Here is a 17,282-nt window from a genome sequence, read left to right on the forward strand (position 1 = left end):
TTATTTAATACCTTATTCATATACATCAAAATTAGTGTAATATATACTTTTAAAATATAGAAGATATATGAACTAAAATTAAAACTATCAATTTATATTATCCAATTCGTTTTGCCCATATCAAGTTAAAAAGTTTAAATATAATTTGAATTTCTAAAAGGATAACTTAAACATGACTTTAGCTAGATATACAAGCATCACTTATATAAAAAAAAATAAAATCAAATTGATTACATCATCCAACAAAATTAAATAAACATTTAAAGTAATATCAACTTTTTAAAATAAATATTTTATTAATAATATCTTAATCATCTAAATCTTTATATTGCGTTATTATTCTCGTTATCATAATTTATAATTTAGAATTAAATATTAATTTGTTAATAAATTTTATTTAAAATAAATATTATATAAAAAATATTTATTAATAAAAAAGTATCACACGAGCTATAAACGACCAACAAACTAGCTTGTTTTTTAAGTCTGAATTGGCAGAGCTTAAATGATCCAAATTAAAAAACAATTATAAATTTATTCAAGCCGTCAATTTAAATTCTTTAATTGAGTAAATCTATTTTATTGGCTTTAACTACAATTACATTATGTCTTTTTTTAAAAAAACAAAAATCCCAATACTTAATAAATTCATGATAATACAAATACAAATAATAAGGCACCCATTTGTCACAATTTAATATCATTAAAAAATAATAATTTTTTTTTTTTTACTACAATCCGATGATATAATGTTGAAAATGATGCTTCCCTTTTTGTATTTTTACACTATTTCATATACAAGAAAAAAGAAAAAAAAAAAAGGAAAAGACGACAAGAAAAGGAAAATTAATAACGTTTGATATAATTAAATTAATAAAAACAAACATTGACCTATTACTTTTTCTTATCTTTTTACTTGAGCTAAAATTATAGCGAAATAAAAATGTTATTTTATTCATTTTCACTTATGCTTTTTTGTTATACATTGAAGAGTATTGAAAATATATTTTTTAATATACTTTTAATTATTAATTAAAGTTTAATAAAAACTTAAATATGAAATAAATTGTTAAATTATAAAACAAAATTTAGTTAAAATTTAATTTCTTATCATCTTTTTTTTTTTAATTTTTGTTTCTATCTTTTATTTTATTTTTCAAACCCAAAAACTGTTAAGGACTCTGCTGAGGTGTAATTTAATGGTCAGAAACAATATTTTGAACAAAATTTGTGATTTATTTTTTTAAAGTTTGAATATGTTAAATTTAATTTATGATGGTTTAGTATAAACTATATATATATATATATATATATATATATATATAATTTTTTTTAAAGGAGGTCATGAGAAAATGTTTTTCAAGTCAAGAATATTTATATAATATAAAAATTACCGAACACATAAATTAATTGGCAGGAATTTTCAGTTTATCGTCTCAAACATAAAATTAACACTTTTAAACATGAGCTTTTTTTTTTCCTCTCATACATAATATTTAAATTTAAAATATTGCTTAAAAAATTACATATACTACCTAAACTAATCATATGTTATGGTATTTGGATCTTTATTTAAAAATGTATATTTCACTTATAAATATTTAAAATCTCAGAAAAAACGAAAGTGAGTAAATTTTAAATGTAAAACAAACTTTAAAAGTTGAAATTCAAACGTTCTAATTTTTTATTCATGAATTTTTATTATATTTTATTATTTAAAAAGATAATCACTAAGTAATTTATAGTTTTTTAATTAATTTAAGAAGAAGATTTATTCAATAAAATTATTATTTTTTCATCAATATAACCATATCATGATACTTATCAATGCATCCAAATTAAAAAATTTACTCTAAAATTAAGTGAAATGGGTCAATTACTTTGCTGGGGACTTTTATTAATGAAAAAGGTTTCCTAGTTTAACACGTGTGAATGGAAGCATGGAGCCATTTGTTTGGTTTGGATAACACGAAAAAACGTGGTTGTGGTCGGAACGAAGCTGAAGCTGCTGAATTCAGAATCCATTGTCCAAAATTGCTCACTGGTATCTCTCTCTCTTTCTCTACTCTCGCTCTTTTATTCTCCTCAAGGACCAATCTTTAGTGTTATCATCACAGTGAAGCCACTGAAACTAGTTATAGTAACATTGCCAAGTAGAACAAACCCGGAATGTTCATTGATTTTTATTCTATGTGCAAAGGTTAACAACTAACTAGGATTTATTCACCATCATTATTCATTATTATTGTATGCTTCAATCATGGCTTCATTGCTGAACACGGTGTCGCCAGCAACAAATTTATCCCAAAAACCAAAACGAACCTGTTGTGACGGTTTCTTGCATCCCCAGCTTTCAAATCTTCACACTTTTTCACCCAACAAGGGTTTTTCTGGAGTTCTGGCTTCGACCCAGATTACTTTTTCCCCAAAAGATTCTGTTTTTACTCTCCCCAATTGGAGGGCTGGGAAGAATGGCCAAAAGGGTAAAGAGCTGAGGATGAATGATGCATTTCTTCACTTAGAATATATGGTAGGTAAAGGCCACAAGCCTGATGTAACTCAAGCAACTCAGCTTTTGTATGATCTTTGCAAGTCTAATAAAGCTAGAAAAGCTTTTAGGGTAATGGAGATGATGGTAGGTTCAGGTATTATACCTGATGCAGCTTCTTATACATACTTGGTCAATTTTCTGTGTAAGAGAGGCAATGTTGGGTATGCAATTCAGTTGGTTGAAAAGATGGAGGGTCATGGCTTTCCAACTAGTACTGTTACCTATAACACTCTTGTTAAGGGGCTTTGCATGCATGGTAATTTGAACCAAAGCTTGCAGCTTTTGGATAGGTTGACAAAGAAGGGCTTGGTTCCGAATGCATTCACATACACTTTCTTGCTCGAAGCGGCTTATAAGGAAAGGGGAGTGGATGAAGCCATGAAGCTTCTAGATGAGATCATTGCCAAGGGTGGGGAGCCTAATTTGGTTAGTTACAATGTGTTGTTAACTGGATTGTGCAAGGAAGGGAGAACTGAAGAAGCTATTAGGCTTTTTAGGGAATTGCCTGAAAAGGGTTTCAGTCCTAGTGTTGTGAGTTATAACATTTTGTTGAGGAGTTTGTGCTACGAAAGGCGGTGGGAAGAAGCGAATGAGCTTCTGGCAGAGATGGATAAAAAGGACCAGTCTCCCTCGGTGGTTACTTACAACATATTAATTACTTCTCTTTCTCTTCATGGAAGAACAGAACAAGCTTTCAAAGTTTTGGACGAAATGACAAGGAGTGGGTTCAAGGTGAGTGCCACTAGCTATAATCCAATTATTGCTCGCCTCTGCAAGGAAGGGAAGGTGGATCTTGTTATTCAGTGTCTAGATCAAATGATTCATCGACGCTGTAATCCTAATGAAGGAACACACAATGCTGTTGCAATGTTGTGTGAGCAAGGTAAGGTGCTAGAGGCTTTCTTTATAATCCAAAGCTTGTGTAACAAACAGAACTACCCTATGCACGATTTTTACAAAAATGTGATTTCAAGCTTGTGTAGGAAAGGGAACACATATCCAGCCTTTCAGGTGTTATATGAAATGACAAAGTATGGATTTACTCCAGATTCCTATACTTATTCATCTTTGATTAGAGGAATGTGTAGGGAGGGAATGCTAGATGAGGCTCTTGAGATATTCTGGATTTTAGAAGAAAATGACTACCGGCCTGACGTTGATAACTACAATGCACTTATACTTGGATTTTGCAAATCTCAAAGAACAGACTTGTCAATAGAGGTATTTCAGATGATGGTAAACAAAGGATGTATGCCTAATGAGACAACATATACCATTCTCGTTGAGGGACTTGCTTTTGAAGAAGAGACAGATATAGCAGCTGAGCTAATGAGAGAGTTGTATGAGAAAGATGTTCTGAGCCAAAGCACTGTTGAAAGGCTTTCTATTCAATACGACCTCAAGGAATTAACAGCAACAGGGTAGTGACATACAACACACAGGGTATATAACAACAGAAAGTAAGTAGGGATATGACTACTTTCAGATATGACTGGAGTTTTCTAAGCTTGAGTACTTGATCACCTTTAGATTGTTGATTGGTCAGTGAAACATAGTTCCGGAATGCTTGAAATTTTGATTGAATATAATGTTTAAGAGATAAATAATGAAGAGGTTCAAGTAGAGAGTTTATTGCTTGAAATTTAACACTTGTTTTTGTGAATTGAGTTCTTCAAATAATTTGTATTATCCATTGTCGGTTGGCTTCTTGATTACAAATTTCTTTTTATGCTAATCTCATTGCCGTGTGAATGTATGCTCTTATCCTCTCTAGTTAAGATATAGAGTTTACTGCAAACTATAATATTTGAATGAAGTGCTTTGAAGCATCCTAAGTACTTCCAAGAAAATGTAATGTTACTAATGTATATTTATGAAGCTAACTTGATAACTTAGAACTCACTGTGACTTGGAATGCCACAATATTTTTGAAGTCCCCTCTCTTTTGGCACTTTATGAGGGGGATGCAGCAGTAAATGAGTAAGATCTTGACACTAATTGTTATGAAGCACTTTTCCCAAAAGAAGAGGTTGATCATATTTTAGAAAGAATAATGTTACTCATACATTCCATTTTTGGAGTGTAAGAGGTGGAAAGAAGAGAGAAATAGAAAGAAAAAAAGAAATAGAGAAAAAAAAATGATGTGAAATTATTATACAAGTGTAATTCTAAAATTACAATGGATTAGTTACATTAGACTAATCTCAAACTAGTGAGTTAATTCTAAAATCGCAGCTAACAATTCAACTCAAAATGAGCTAAAACTATAGAAACTCTAGCTTGGAGATGGACTGAATTGTCAAATTTTTAGTGGCGTATGACATGAAATTTCCAATGATTATAATTTTAATAATTAAACAAAATTACAGCAGAAAGAGAAAATACACTCTGATTTTATTGTTTATTTTTCTACATTAATCGTTTCCAACTTTCAGTGTATTATGCATTGAAATTATGTTCCTCTTGGGCACTTTATCAACCGTGCTATATTTCAACAACCGTGTTAAAAAGATTGGATATGTTAGATACTATCAATCTATTAAGAGCATGTTAAAGACTTTTATGTTCTAAATGTTAAGTAAACTATATCTTTTCATTTTCGTTAATTGGATCAAACGTTTACAATTACTATCACCAACTCTCCTTCTCTCTTGTTCCCTACTACTTTCGTCGTTGTACTGTCAAACCAGCTTATATCGAAAAGTAGGAAGTGATTTGAATTTAGTATTAAATTTTAAAGATTAATTTTATTTTTTAAATTTAAACTTCAATTATGCCAAACAGGGCCTTAATTAATTTATATAAATGTTAATTAATTAATTAATTAGCTTTTTAAAACTACAAAGTGGAGCCCAATTGTCTTGTTTACAAAAGAAAAATGGATTAGCCTTTTTCTCCATAATTTAAGGACTCGATTAAGAAAAATAAATAAATAACAAGGAAGATCGGTTGACCAAAAACAAAACACAATTCAGTGGGCAGCCTTTTATCCACCTCAGCATATTAAACTGAATTTTTGTTTTTAAATGAAAGTAATTTTAAATAAATGTTTTTTATATTCTATTCAATTTTTATATTGAATATTTAATTTTTAATTAAATTTTACTATATTCAAAAGGAAATCAAATTGAATATATATATATATAATTTAAGATTATTGTAATCTTAATTATTTTAAATTTTGATACATTATTATTATATTAATAAAAAAAATTATTTGTTAATTCACTATTAATTTCAATATTAAATTTTTAAAAATTGATATATTTAATGTAATTTTATTTAATATAATTATGTTTATTGTTAATAATTTTTAATTTTTAAAATTTATGAAATTTAAAATAATTATATGGTACTTTTTATTTTTATAATACCCGTTCAGCTCACTAGTATATTATAATTCTTGCTTTCCTAGTTTTTTAAAAAGGTAAGCAGTAGGATTTCTAGTTAACCATGTCATTTCTTTTGTCTTCTCCCTTTTCCACTTCAATGTTAATGATCCATGTTTTGTACTAATTTATTTTTTATTCACCAACTTTTTCATTTCATTTTTCTCAATTTATTGGTAGAATTAATATTGATATATTAATTTTGAATTTTTATTTTTAAATGATATCTTTTAAAATTATCTTAAATAAACTTGTTCTTTTTTAAATCATTAACCATGTAACTTCTTTTATACTGAATATTTAGCATTTTATTTTATTTTTTATTCTTCAAATATATTTATTTATTTTAGATTTAAATTTTAAATCTTGATAAATTATATCAAATTAAGGACTTATTTTAGATAAATTAAAATTTAATTTTTTATATTAGTAAATTTTAATATTATTATAATCATAAAAAATTAATTTAGATTTTAAAATTTGAAATATATCATATCAATAACGATAAAAATTAAATATAATTTTATTTTAAAGAATAATTTTTTGTATTTTTAGTTTGATTTTATCTTTTTAGCTTAATTTTTTAGTATAATAAAATAGTTATTACTAATAATAAAAATATAAATATATTTTATTTTAAAAATTCAACACACTATTTAATGTATTTTTTAATAGACTTTCATTCATATATATATATGTGTGTGTATTAATTTTTAAAAAAATTAAAAAATATGTTATTAATATTTCTTACCTTTTAAATATTTTTTATTATTTTATAAAATAAGCATTAAATGAAAATATTTATGTATTTATTATTTTAAAAATATAAATTATTTTAAATATTTTCTTTATTTAGTAATTAAATATTTATAAAAATAAAAAATAAAAGATGAGAGGATTTTAAACTATTTAGGGTTTACGGATTAAAACTGGGCTTAACAAAAAACTTTGCATTTGAAAATTATAATCGAGTAAATTTCTGTGTCTCACGGGTTTAGAAAAATCACGTACATAATCACATACAATGAATTTTCATGATGCTGTTTGCCCTTTCGACGATGAAGATGATGATGGTGAAGTTTACATTGATGAGTCTGATATCATCGATGCAATTTCCTTGGACGATGAAGACCTTCCTGATGCAGACGACGATTCTGAATCCGATCATGGTTGTATGAACTTGCTGTTAATGATTCCTTCTTATCTTCAATTTCGATATGGTTCTCGTCTTGTGTTGCTTTTCAGCGTGTTAATACATTTGACACTGACGTTATATTGAATATTTCAGAAGCGAATGACGATGCTGTGCGCATTTTCAAACTTGATTCTAGTAAGATTTTGGCTGCATTAGGGTTTTTGTTAACTAGTATTTTGAAGATTTTGATTTCAAAAAATATTTTTTTATTAAAAATTCTGATGTGACTGTATTTATAATATTTTTTATAAAATTGTTTTAATGTTAATTATTTAATAATATCTTAAAGATAATGGCTAACACTTGCTTTTATTTTAAATTTTTAAAATTAATTCTCATACGTTTATTATGAAAAATACGCATTTCAATAAAAACATATGATTTAGATTAATTTAAATAGATATCTCCATTGCAAGGAATAATTTAAAATTTATCTTGTCTAGATCTGTTTTAGTTTTTTTATGGGATGAATAATTTCATTTTAAATAAATTAATGAAGTTAAAATATTATATTAAAAGTAAAATTTCATCAATAGTTCACCCAAGGTGAAATTATCTATCTCATATGATAATTCACTGCAGGATATGGTTATGATTTTATATTCACAAAAATTAAAATACGTTGAATGAAATAGTTTTTTTCTCTTGTTTAGGAAATAAAGATTTGGAGGAGAAAAAAGGTAAAGATAAATTTTATATTTTAAACAAATATATTTAAAATTAGTATATATTTAAAATTAGTATTTATTTAAAATAAAAGATATAAATTGATATATTAATTATGCAAGGTGTTTAATTACCAGAGAATTTTTTTATATTTGCATGGTCTCTTGGATTCTTGTATAGGGAAATTGCAATTATACTCTGTTGCTTGCAGCCCAACAGATGCATCATTGGTGGCAGCAGGGGGCAATAGCAATGAAGGATTTATTTGGAGGATTGGCCAAGAAGATTTGAAATTTCACCTTCAAGGTATTTATATCCTATAAGAGTGAAAACTTTTATGTTTAAAATATATTTTTTTTAAATGTGACTAGGTATGCATAATAAAAAATTAATAATTAATAAAATTTTATTAAAAATATAATATTTTGTATCATCAATACCTTAAATTTAGTAATATAATGTGATTTTTAATAAGTTTTTGTTGCAGTTCTGAGTACATCTTAAAAAGAATTGTTTAAAAAAAGTACAGCTTGATAGTTGGTAATTTCAAGATCAGTAGCAAAAATTGAACCAATACTTTTGAAGGGATCAAAACAATTAACATATTTGAATGTATTATGATTTAATTTGATTAAATGAGCTATACATAAAAATTAAATTTACAAATTAAAAAATATATTTTCAAGGTCATGTTAATTAGTTGTCCGGTTAGAGTAGATTTGGGACAAAGGTAGACATACTCTCTGTCTCTTGGGTCTGTCTTCTGATAATGTTATATATATAAATTAAAGTAAATTATACTATTTTTTAAGAATATTTAAATTACAATGCCTTTTTTTCTCATTTTAAAAATTATATTATTCTATAATTTAGTCTATTTTAATGTAAGTAAGGGTCAAGTTTTTTAATTCTTTCGTGGGTTAAAATCATCAACAACTTCTTTTGAATCCTAACATGAACTTTAGGATTTCAAAAAATAAAAAACATTTTGAATAAAGTTTCAAAGTTAATAGTATGCTTGTTCAAGATATTATTTCATCTATTAAAGCTTAAAAGTTAATAATATGATATTCAAAATTAGTATCAGTGACTTAAAAATTAGAAAGATTAGAAAAATACGTAAGAATATTCGATCATAGTTGTCCACCAATGCTAATGGACTCTTTTACAATAAAGTAAACTAATTAAAGTATGGCACACATTATTCTCTCAGAAGACAAAAGTGTTATTTTTTAAATAAAAAGAGACGACATTATCTTGTATTCTTTTTAGTATTTTCTTTGATAATTTATTGTTAAATATCCTTGTATGAACCTTCTTAGTATAATATAATACATTAATTTATTTTCTATAATTTTGTTTAGAAAGACTTAACTACGTTGCTCTTTTTTTTATCTATCGGATGAAAAACAACAAAGACTACTCTCTTAGTTACATTTCCTCATAATTTATCTATCAGATAAAAGTGCAATTCTATAAGTGTTGTTTACTGATTGAAAATTAAAATTTTATCTTTGATAACAAGCGATGACAATAAATGCAATTTTTTAAAAAAATAAAATAAAATTCTAATTTTAATTAGGATTAACATAAGCTTGTTATTAATTGTGTGCAGGCCATACAGATTCTATTTCTAGTTTAGCTTTTAGCTATGATGGACAGTTTCTTGCATCAGGAAGTTTAGATGGAAATGTTAGAGTGTGGGATGCTTTTGGAAATCTACAAGGTGAACTAGAAGGTCCTGGTGCTCAAGGGGGCATTGAGGTGAGATTGTAATTTTTCTTCCCTTCTATGCTTTACATAGTTACTAAATCAACTGCATGAAAACTTTCAGTGGATCAGGTGGCATCCAAGAGAACATAAAATTTTAGCTGGTTGTTCAGATTCCACTGTTTGGATGTGGGATGCTGTTTCATTTAACTTTCTTAATATTTTTGGTCATGGTGATGGTCGTGTGACTTGTGGTGATTTTACTTCCGATGGTAGTAGTATGTACTTTCTCCTCATCTTGGTTTTTGTTTTGTTAACTGTTATCATTTATATATGTATTTTTGCAATTTTCAATTTCCTTTTACTTGATATCTTAGGGATATGTGCTGGTTCTGAGGATTCAACTTTGATGATAAGGGATGTAGAAGGTGGAGGAAGAAATCATATTCTGCGGAGACAGCCGGGTATGGAAATTTAACTTATAGTGTTTTTGCTGTTAATGAATAAAAAAATTTGATATTCATGCATTCATTAGGTTATACACACCTAATGAGATAGGGAGATGAGACAAGAAAAAGATGCAAGAGCATTTGTATATTCATACACACTTTTTCTTACATTTTTTTTTTTTATTTCCTTTTTATCACATTACTTATCATTTTTTTTATATTTCTTTCTTCTTCCACCCAAACCACACTCCAAAAATAGGGGTGAACATAACATTTTGGAAGATGTTAGGTCATATGAAAAGAGAAAGATATGTAGAAGTCTATTCTCCAATGACACATTTTGTCAATACATAACTCGGCCCCTCCTTTGTCTGAGGTCTTAAAATTCTCCATATATAGTTCTTTTATTTTCCCAAAAAAATGGAAAAAATAAAATTATTCCTCTATATATCTTTAAAATCAATTAAAGAAAACAGGATGCAGTTTGAGCAGCCCTAAATTAATTAAAAGCATCTTCACATGTATCTGGGCCATATTCACCGGATAAAAATTGAGAAATATCATGTCATGTTAGCTTCACAAAAGTTGATATCAAGTTATTCCTCTTTCGTTTTTTAGGTCATCCATACCATACTGATAGAATAAAATGCTTAGCAATAAGTTCAACTTCAACTCTTGCTCTTACTGGTTCGGAGGATGGATCTATCTATCTTGCCAATATCAATACAGGAAGAGTAAGTGTTTCCATTGCATTTGATATTGACTGTAGTACTATTTCCCTTAATCAACTTGTCTTATTATTTTTACAAACCTATTGGCTCATGACTAATGTTATGCTTGCAAAATTGATTTCAATTTTACAAGTTCTAAAGTCCTACCAAAATGTCATACATTATAGTTGCTTAAAGAAATAGTTGAACATAATTTTTTTTCAGTGATTGTTGTGAAATATCTTAGCATTTATTGAAAGAAGATAACCCCCAAATTCACTGGCTATGATTTGAGTGAAAAAACAATTTTTAAGGATTATTGTTGGTTCATAAAATCATTTTGCCCTTCTTGAACTAAAGGAGACAAGCATGAGATTCAATCAAAGAGCATTTAGAAAGATTAGTTTTATATTGTCGTACATTTTAAGTTTTATATTTACAATTACAAGACTACTCTAAGCAATCTTCAATTCAAGAAGCTAACTCAACTCCAATTTGAATTGTTAAATTGTCACATTAACTACGGATATGATTAAAGAAGAATTTATAAAGGTTAGCACAGTTATCACTTTATATGTTAGCTTTTAAAGTTGAGTTAGACTTTAACTCAAATTTAAGAAAATATCAGTCTTTTACTTGGTTTGAGTGTTATCTAACAAATATCGTGATTATCTTAAAACCACAAATATGAATATATAAGTAAAATTTTATAAAAGTTAAGACAATCCTTACTCTATGAGGAAGCTTTTTAACGCAAATTTAGGACGATATAAGAGCTTATCATAAAATAAATATTGAGTTAACTTTGATTCAAAAATATTGGCCCCACAAACTTTTTTAGTGCTACTTACTTGACCTTGTAAATTTTTTAATGCAACATATTTGGTCTCATTAGCTTTACCAGTGCTACCAACTTGGTCCTTGAGGTGTGTAGTCTTAAAAAATCTATCTTAGTTCCCAATGTCTAATCATGAGTAAAAGTGAGTGAGCTAAAGTTTCATGTAACAAGAGCTTATAAAAGTTAAAGTAATTTCTATCTTACAATTAATTTTTTGAGTTAAGTTACATTCTTTTTTAAGATTTACTAAATTTAAATTTATTAAATTCATTTGAAAAAAACATGTTCCTAAACAAATTGTTGCCAGTGATATAATAAATATCATAAATTATTAGTCATATAACTATAGTTATATATAGACTTCTTTTATGAAGTGTTTTTAATTGCAAACGTAAGAAAATTAAGTAAATTAAATTTGTTTATTGACAGACAAGTAATTAGATGGAATTCCAAATGGAATTGATCTTACATATGGAGAAAAATTCTCTGTTTTTCTTTATGAACTTTGATTAATTAGAAATCTGGCTTGAAGACTATAAGACCCAGCAAGACTGCGAGGTCAAGAAGGTGTTAGATCCAACTGTTTTTTTTATTTATGAAAGTATAATTCTTAGAAAAACTTTGTCCTTGCATAATGTAGCCTATATGGTACATTTTCATCACTTGTGTGTTGTTATAATTGTTCTGTTTGTGTATACATGCTGCAAACTTTGTTTGCATATAAATCTTCTAACAAACGTGTCCTGGTTGACAGGTTATTGACGCGCTGGCTCCTCGTTCAGAATCCATTGAGTGTGTTGGGTTTGCACCAAGGTACATGAATGATTGACAAAAATAATGTCACAACCAAAAATTTATATATTTAGTCATATTTTTAAGCAGGCAAAATAAAACCAGGATTTGTCATTAAGTATGAAAAAATAATTAAGTGTCATGAATCATTATATGATATTAGGAGTTCTTGATCTAAACCTGATTTGGTTTATAATATAATTTTCAAAATTGACTCCATCTTATATCCAAGAAATAATAGACTGCAAAATAACCTCAACCTTGCTTAAATATGAACAGTTGATAAAAGTGGAATTATGAACATCTTTGCATCATGTTTTGAATTTCATTTATCTACATCGTTTCAACATTTCTATAACTGCATGGCTTGGACCTTGTACTCTTAAATTATATGTCACTCATAAGTAATTTTGTCCCTTGAAATTGTGTGATAGTTGTTCATGGGCTGCTGTTGGAGGCATGGATGAAAAACTGATCATTTGGGATATAGAGCATTCCTTATTCCGAGATTCTTTTAACCATGAGGTTTGTTAGAATCTTGCTTGTGTAAAGTGTCATATTTGTGTATTTAGGAACTGGATGAGCCCTGGTTGTGATTATACTTGACTTGGAATTGTAAATTTTCACTGAATATCTAATGCAAACAACTTTGTCATGGGAACAGCATGGAGTGTCATGTTTGGCATGGCTTGGTGCATGGAATGTGGCTGCTGGATGTGTGGATGGAAAAGTGAGACTATGGGATAGCCGTTCGGGTGAATGTGTTAAAAAATTCATGGTGCACAAAAAAGCCATTGAATCTCTTTCTGTGTCTGCTGATCAGAATTTCCTTTTCTCTGCTTCAATTGATGGAAAAGCTGTTGCATATGATATGAGGATGTGAATCATCTAGTAACACCCCTTTGTTCAGGGCATGTGCCTATGCTATGTTTATGTTGATACTCATTGTTATTTTTATGGTAGGGGTTAAAAATTGTTATGAAGGTTTCATTGACCGGGATATTTTAGGACAGAGTTGGATTTTCTTTTTCTCTTTAATTATTTTCTTTGTTGTTGTCGAATATTATTATTATTATATATTAAGTTTGTTGCCTTATTCGAGTTATTTCTTACTTACTTTCTCTAAATAACATTTTGATATCGATTGATTAAAATTAGTCGTGAGAGAATTCAACACTCCCTAAACTGATGATTCTGGCAACCTCGGGGCGTATTTTTATTTTCATTTGCCCTTTTTTTTTCTATTTGACGATGAACATATTTTAAATATGTTTTTTAGTTTGTAGATAAAACTGAATTTGTTTTTGAAATAATATTGAATATATATTAAGTTGAAAAACAAAAGTTTTGAAAGAGGATAAGACATCAAATGGATTATAGGAAATAAAATAAATTGTATTAATCGAAGTGTGAATTTTATATTACACACTTCTAATTATAACTGACTGACACATTGAAATATTTAGTGACAAATTTTTTAATTTTTATCAAATGTCCATACTTATACATTTTTATTTAATTAGTCTAAATAATTAAATTAATGAGTCACTAACTCTATATTTCAACCAAGTCAAAGACAAATCTAACTTCGATGTGTTTAAACAAAATAATTCAAAATTATTAACATGTATTTGAATAATAATAATAATTTCTTAAAAGACAGTAGAATTCCGTTACAAGAATTTTATATGAACAAGTTTCAAAAACTTTATCTAAAGATCAAATTGTTTAAAAATAAATTTAAGCCATAGACCACACATGATATGATTATTTTTAAATTTAATTAAAATTTAAGATTAATTTTATTACAATGCTATCAATGGCGCAACTTCTAGTTTAGTAAAAAAAATAGAAGAAAACTCAAAAAACTTTAAAGAAAAATATTTATAAAAAAAGGTACAATTTTATCAAAAGGGCACAATTTTCTACATTGTAATCAAGCTATAGCAAGCTAAAATTTGACTTCTTTATTATTATAATTGATTAGGATCGTTAAAGTAAGTAAATTTATTATTAAAATTTGTTTCCTCTATTTGAATGACTCTATTATGCTATTAAAACTTATTTTAGATTACATTAAAATTATGATTACCAAAATTTATTTTCTATTATTAAAAGTAGTTATTTATTACTTATTTTTTACTATATTATCCTATAATTAGAAAACTATGTAATTAAAAATATAATTAGAATTTTGAGAGCTTACCTTTGACTATCAAGTGAAGATATAATGTAGAAGACAAGCTGAGTCTTATCTCTTTGTGTAATTAAAACTATAATACATCAAATGCTATGTAAAAGACAAGCCGAATCTTATCTATCTCAACAAGCCATTATAATACTGAACGCACAACTAACTACGCACAAAACATGATCGGATATGAACTGAGGATTAGGGGTCACTTGAAGCATATAAAAGGATCAAATTTTGATACTAGTCTTAGAATACTAATAAAAGCTATTCTCAGATATATCAATATGAATACCATAACAGTACATTCGGATAGCACAAAACGCTCAACGACACAACTTAACCCACACTCAATAGTCTTAACCCATTAATGCTAAACTAGGTCAAGAGAGAGGCCTCCCATACCAACCAGACCTCAAGATCATTAGACCCATAACAGCCTAATATGTCATGAAGATGATAATGGATGGAATGTTCATCTTGTCTCCTGCCCACCTACTTAGATCTTTGTCTCATCTTTCGGCGCTTCCTCTTCAACCTCCTCATGCGCTTCTTCTTCCACTGGCATAACAACATTATGTTAGACTAATATGAAAAGGGGAAAATCGGAACTCATGACAGCAACCATAATAAGTAAATCACAAATAATCATGAATCAAGCATGATATGAAACATTTTTATGCTGCTGATGAGACAATGCATACACGCCTTTACACACAAACTTGTACTAACGGGCTATTTTTAATTTGCCTTAACATTCATGCAACTGACCTTTCTCAAAATTCACACGTAGCTAACTTTATTTAACATAGACGCAGTTCTCTTTCTTCATGATTTAGCTCCTCTGGGGTGAGAAGAAATCATCAAAACGAATATTGTGATAAATAATATCTTTGAAATTTTGCTCTTTGACTGAATCCAATAATGTCATGCAATTCAAGTAGCCAACCTCATCTAATATAGGATATTGTTGTTGTAGAGTGAGAGAGATTCACTTAAGAGGAAAAAATGATGAATTATAGCATTGGTTAAAAAATCAATTATTGACTTGTAAACGACTGCATAGTTTGCATTCGATCATAATCTCAACTATTGATTTTCCAATCAATAACTACCTCCTCACTGTTTCCTCCAAAGTGAATCCAAATCCCTCATCCATCCTTTAAATCATCATATGCATTTGACTTTGAATAAAAGAAAAAATAAAGTTAAGCCAAGCCATTGTATTCAAGAATTCTTGAACCTAAATTCATTCCTTATTATAAAATAAAACACTTACACAAGCATCTCAATGGCTCACTACACTATATTCCTATCATTTGGGATGTAAGACAAGCACCCAGTATTGGCAGCACAAGGAAAAACAGGGTTTCACAGGGATAAACGATGTTCAATCACGTCACATGAAATCTAATCTAATCAAATTCCAAATTGATGACATGTGGCACTTCACATTCTACCCAACAAGCACATCTAATTATGAACCTGAAAAATTGCTTACACCAACATCAACACGTTCTCCTTTTAATCCCCCAAATCAAAGATTGCATCAAATTCCTTAAAATCAAAGACAACAATAATCATACCAGTTTCATTAACACCGAATACATAAGCAATTCTCACAACTATTTCGATTAGGCAATATCAAGGTTAAAATTTTTTAAGATAAACATAAAACATTAAACAAACAATTGAGTCAATCATCCTAATTCCTAAGAACCTAGACTAATTCACGATTACGCTCAGATCCTTAACAACACGAAACAGGTAAAAAATAAATAAAATAAAACTACGACTAAAAAATGAAAAAAAAATCAACAATAACAAAGAAAAATTAAATAAAAGGAAGAAAGATGAATAATCAAAGAAAAAGTATTTAACCTTAGCTCTCATTCTGAATATCAAAAGCTTTCACGCTTCTCTGAACGATGGCAAATTTGAGCAGAAGAACGTCACTGAATCGTAGCGTGTGGCGACTAAACCCTCGTTAGGGAATTTATAGTGCTGCGGAAGGGCCAATTTGTAATAATGGAAACTATATTTGAGGCATAAAGTAAAAATAAATAAAAAGAAAAGAAAAGGCAAAGAACTTGAGAAAATTCTGGATGATAATCTGTAGGGTGTAAAATTAACATTTGATGAAAACATCCCAAAATTAGAATAAAGTGATTTAAGGAAGTGACTATTATTTTCCTCTTTTAAAACTGTTTTTATCTTTAATTTTTTTATATCATATTTTTGTATTTGTATTTTAATTTCACTCTTACACCTTAAATATCAAATTTTAGTTATACTAATTAGTATTAACTATAATGTTTAAAAAATGAAAAATACAATTTTTAAAAATTATAAGTGACATATATAGTAGATACTCTAAAGTTTTGTAATAGCCTATGAAACATTTAATTATTCCATTTATTGTCATTTTTTTTATGTTTTTATCGATAATTTTATTTTTACACTTTAATTCATAAATAGAAGGTCGTATGTTGCGAATTATTAACTATTATTTCATTAAAAAAATTTAACCGACAGAAAAATATACTCCTCAATTGCAATAAAATTAAACGTTTTCTTTCGGTGTCACTTCCATATAAACTATTATCACAACTATCTATTACTAATTTTCCTTAAGTTAACTAATAAAATCAATGAGAGTATTTTATTGAAAAATAATATTAAAAAAAAATAAAAATAAAAAAATCACATAGTTGATTTTTATGATAAAAGTAGGAGACTTCAATTTTTTTTTATAAATACTTATATATTTTCTAATTTAGTTTTATTCATC

At 27.7% G+C, this 17,282-nt stretch overlaps 2 protein-coding genes across 2 annotated transcripts; both read left to right on the forward strand.

The window, feature by feature from the left end:
- The first annotated feature begins 1,998 nt into the window (after window positions 1-1,998).
- Window positions 1,999-5,598, forward strand: LOC113854686 (pentatricopeptide repeat-containing protein At1g79080, chloroplastic). Its single transcript, XM_027485836.1, has 2 exons — window positions 1,999-2,044; window positions 2,351-5,598. Exon 2 carries the CDS (start codon window positions 2,498-2,500, stop codon window positions 3,974-3,976), a length of 1,479 nt encoding a protein of 492 aa, XP_027341637.1. The 5' UTR covers window positions 1,999-2,044; window positions 2,351-2,497; the 3' UTR covers window positions 3,977-5,598.
- A 1,366-nt stretch (window positions 5,599-6,964) lies between these two features.
- LOC113855547 (angio-associated migratory cell protein-like) lies at window positions 6,965-13,391 on the forward strand. Its single transcript, XM_027487186.1, has 10 exons — window positions 6,965-7,109; window positions 7,229-7,306; window positions 7,982-8,107; window positions 9,417-9,565; window positions 9,636-9,789; window positions 9,889-9,975; window positions 10,579-10,694; window positions 12,263-12,321; window positions 12,735-12,825; window positions 12,965-13,391. The coding sequence occupies exons 1-10, from the start codon at window positions 6,965-6,967 to the stop codon at window positions 13,181-13,183; spliced, it is 1,224 nt and encodes a 407-aa protein (XP_027342987.1). The 3' UTR covers window positions 13,184-13,391.
- The last annotated feature ends 3,891 nt before the right edge of the window (window positions 13,392-17,282 follow it).

Source organism: Abrus precatorius, unplaced genomic scaffold, assembly GCF_003935025.1.
Source record: "Abrus precatorius isolate BTA unplaced genomic scaffold, Abrus_2018 Scaffold11, whole genome shotgun sequence".
NCBI lineage: Eukaryota > Viridiplantae > Streptophyta > Magnoliopsida > Fabales > Fabaceae > Abrus > Abrus precatorius.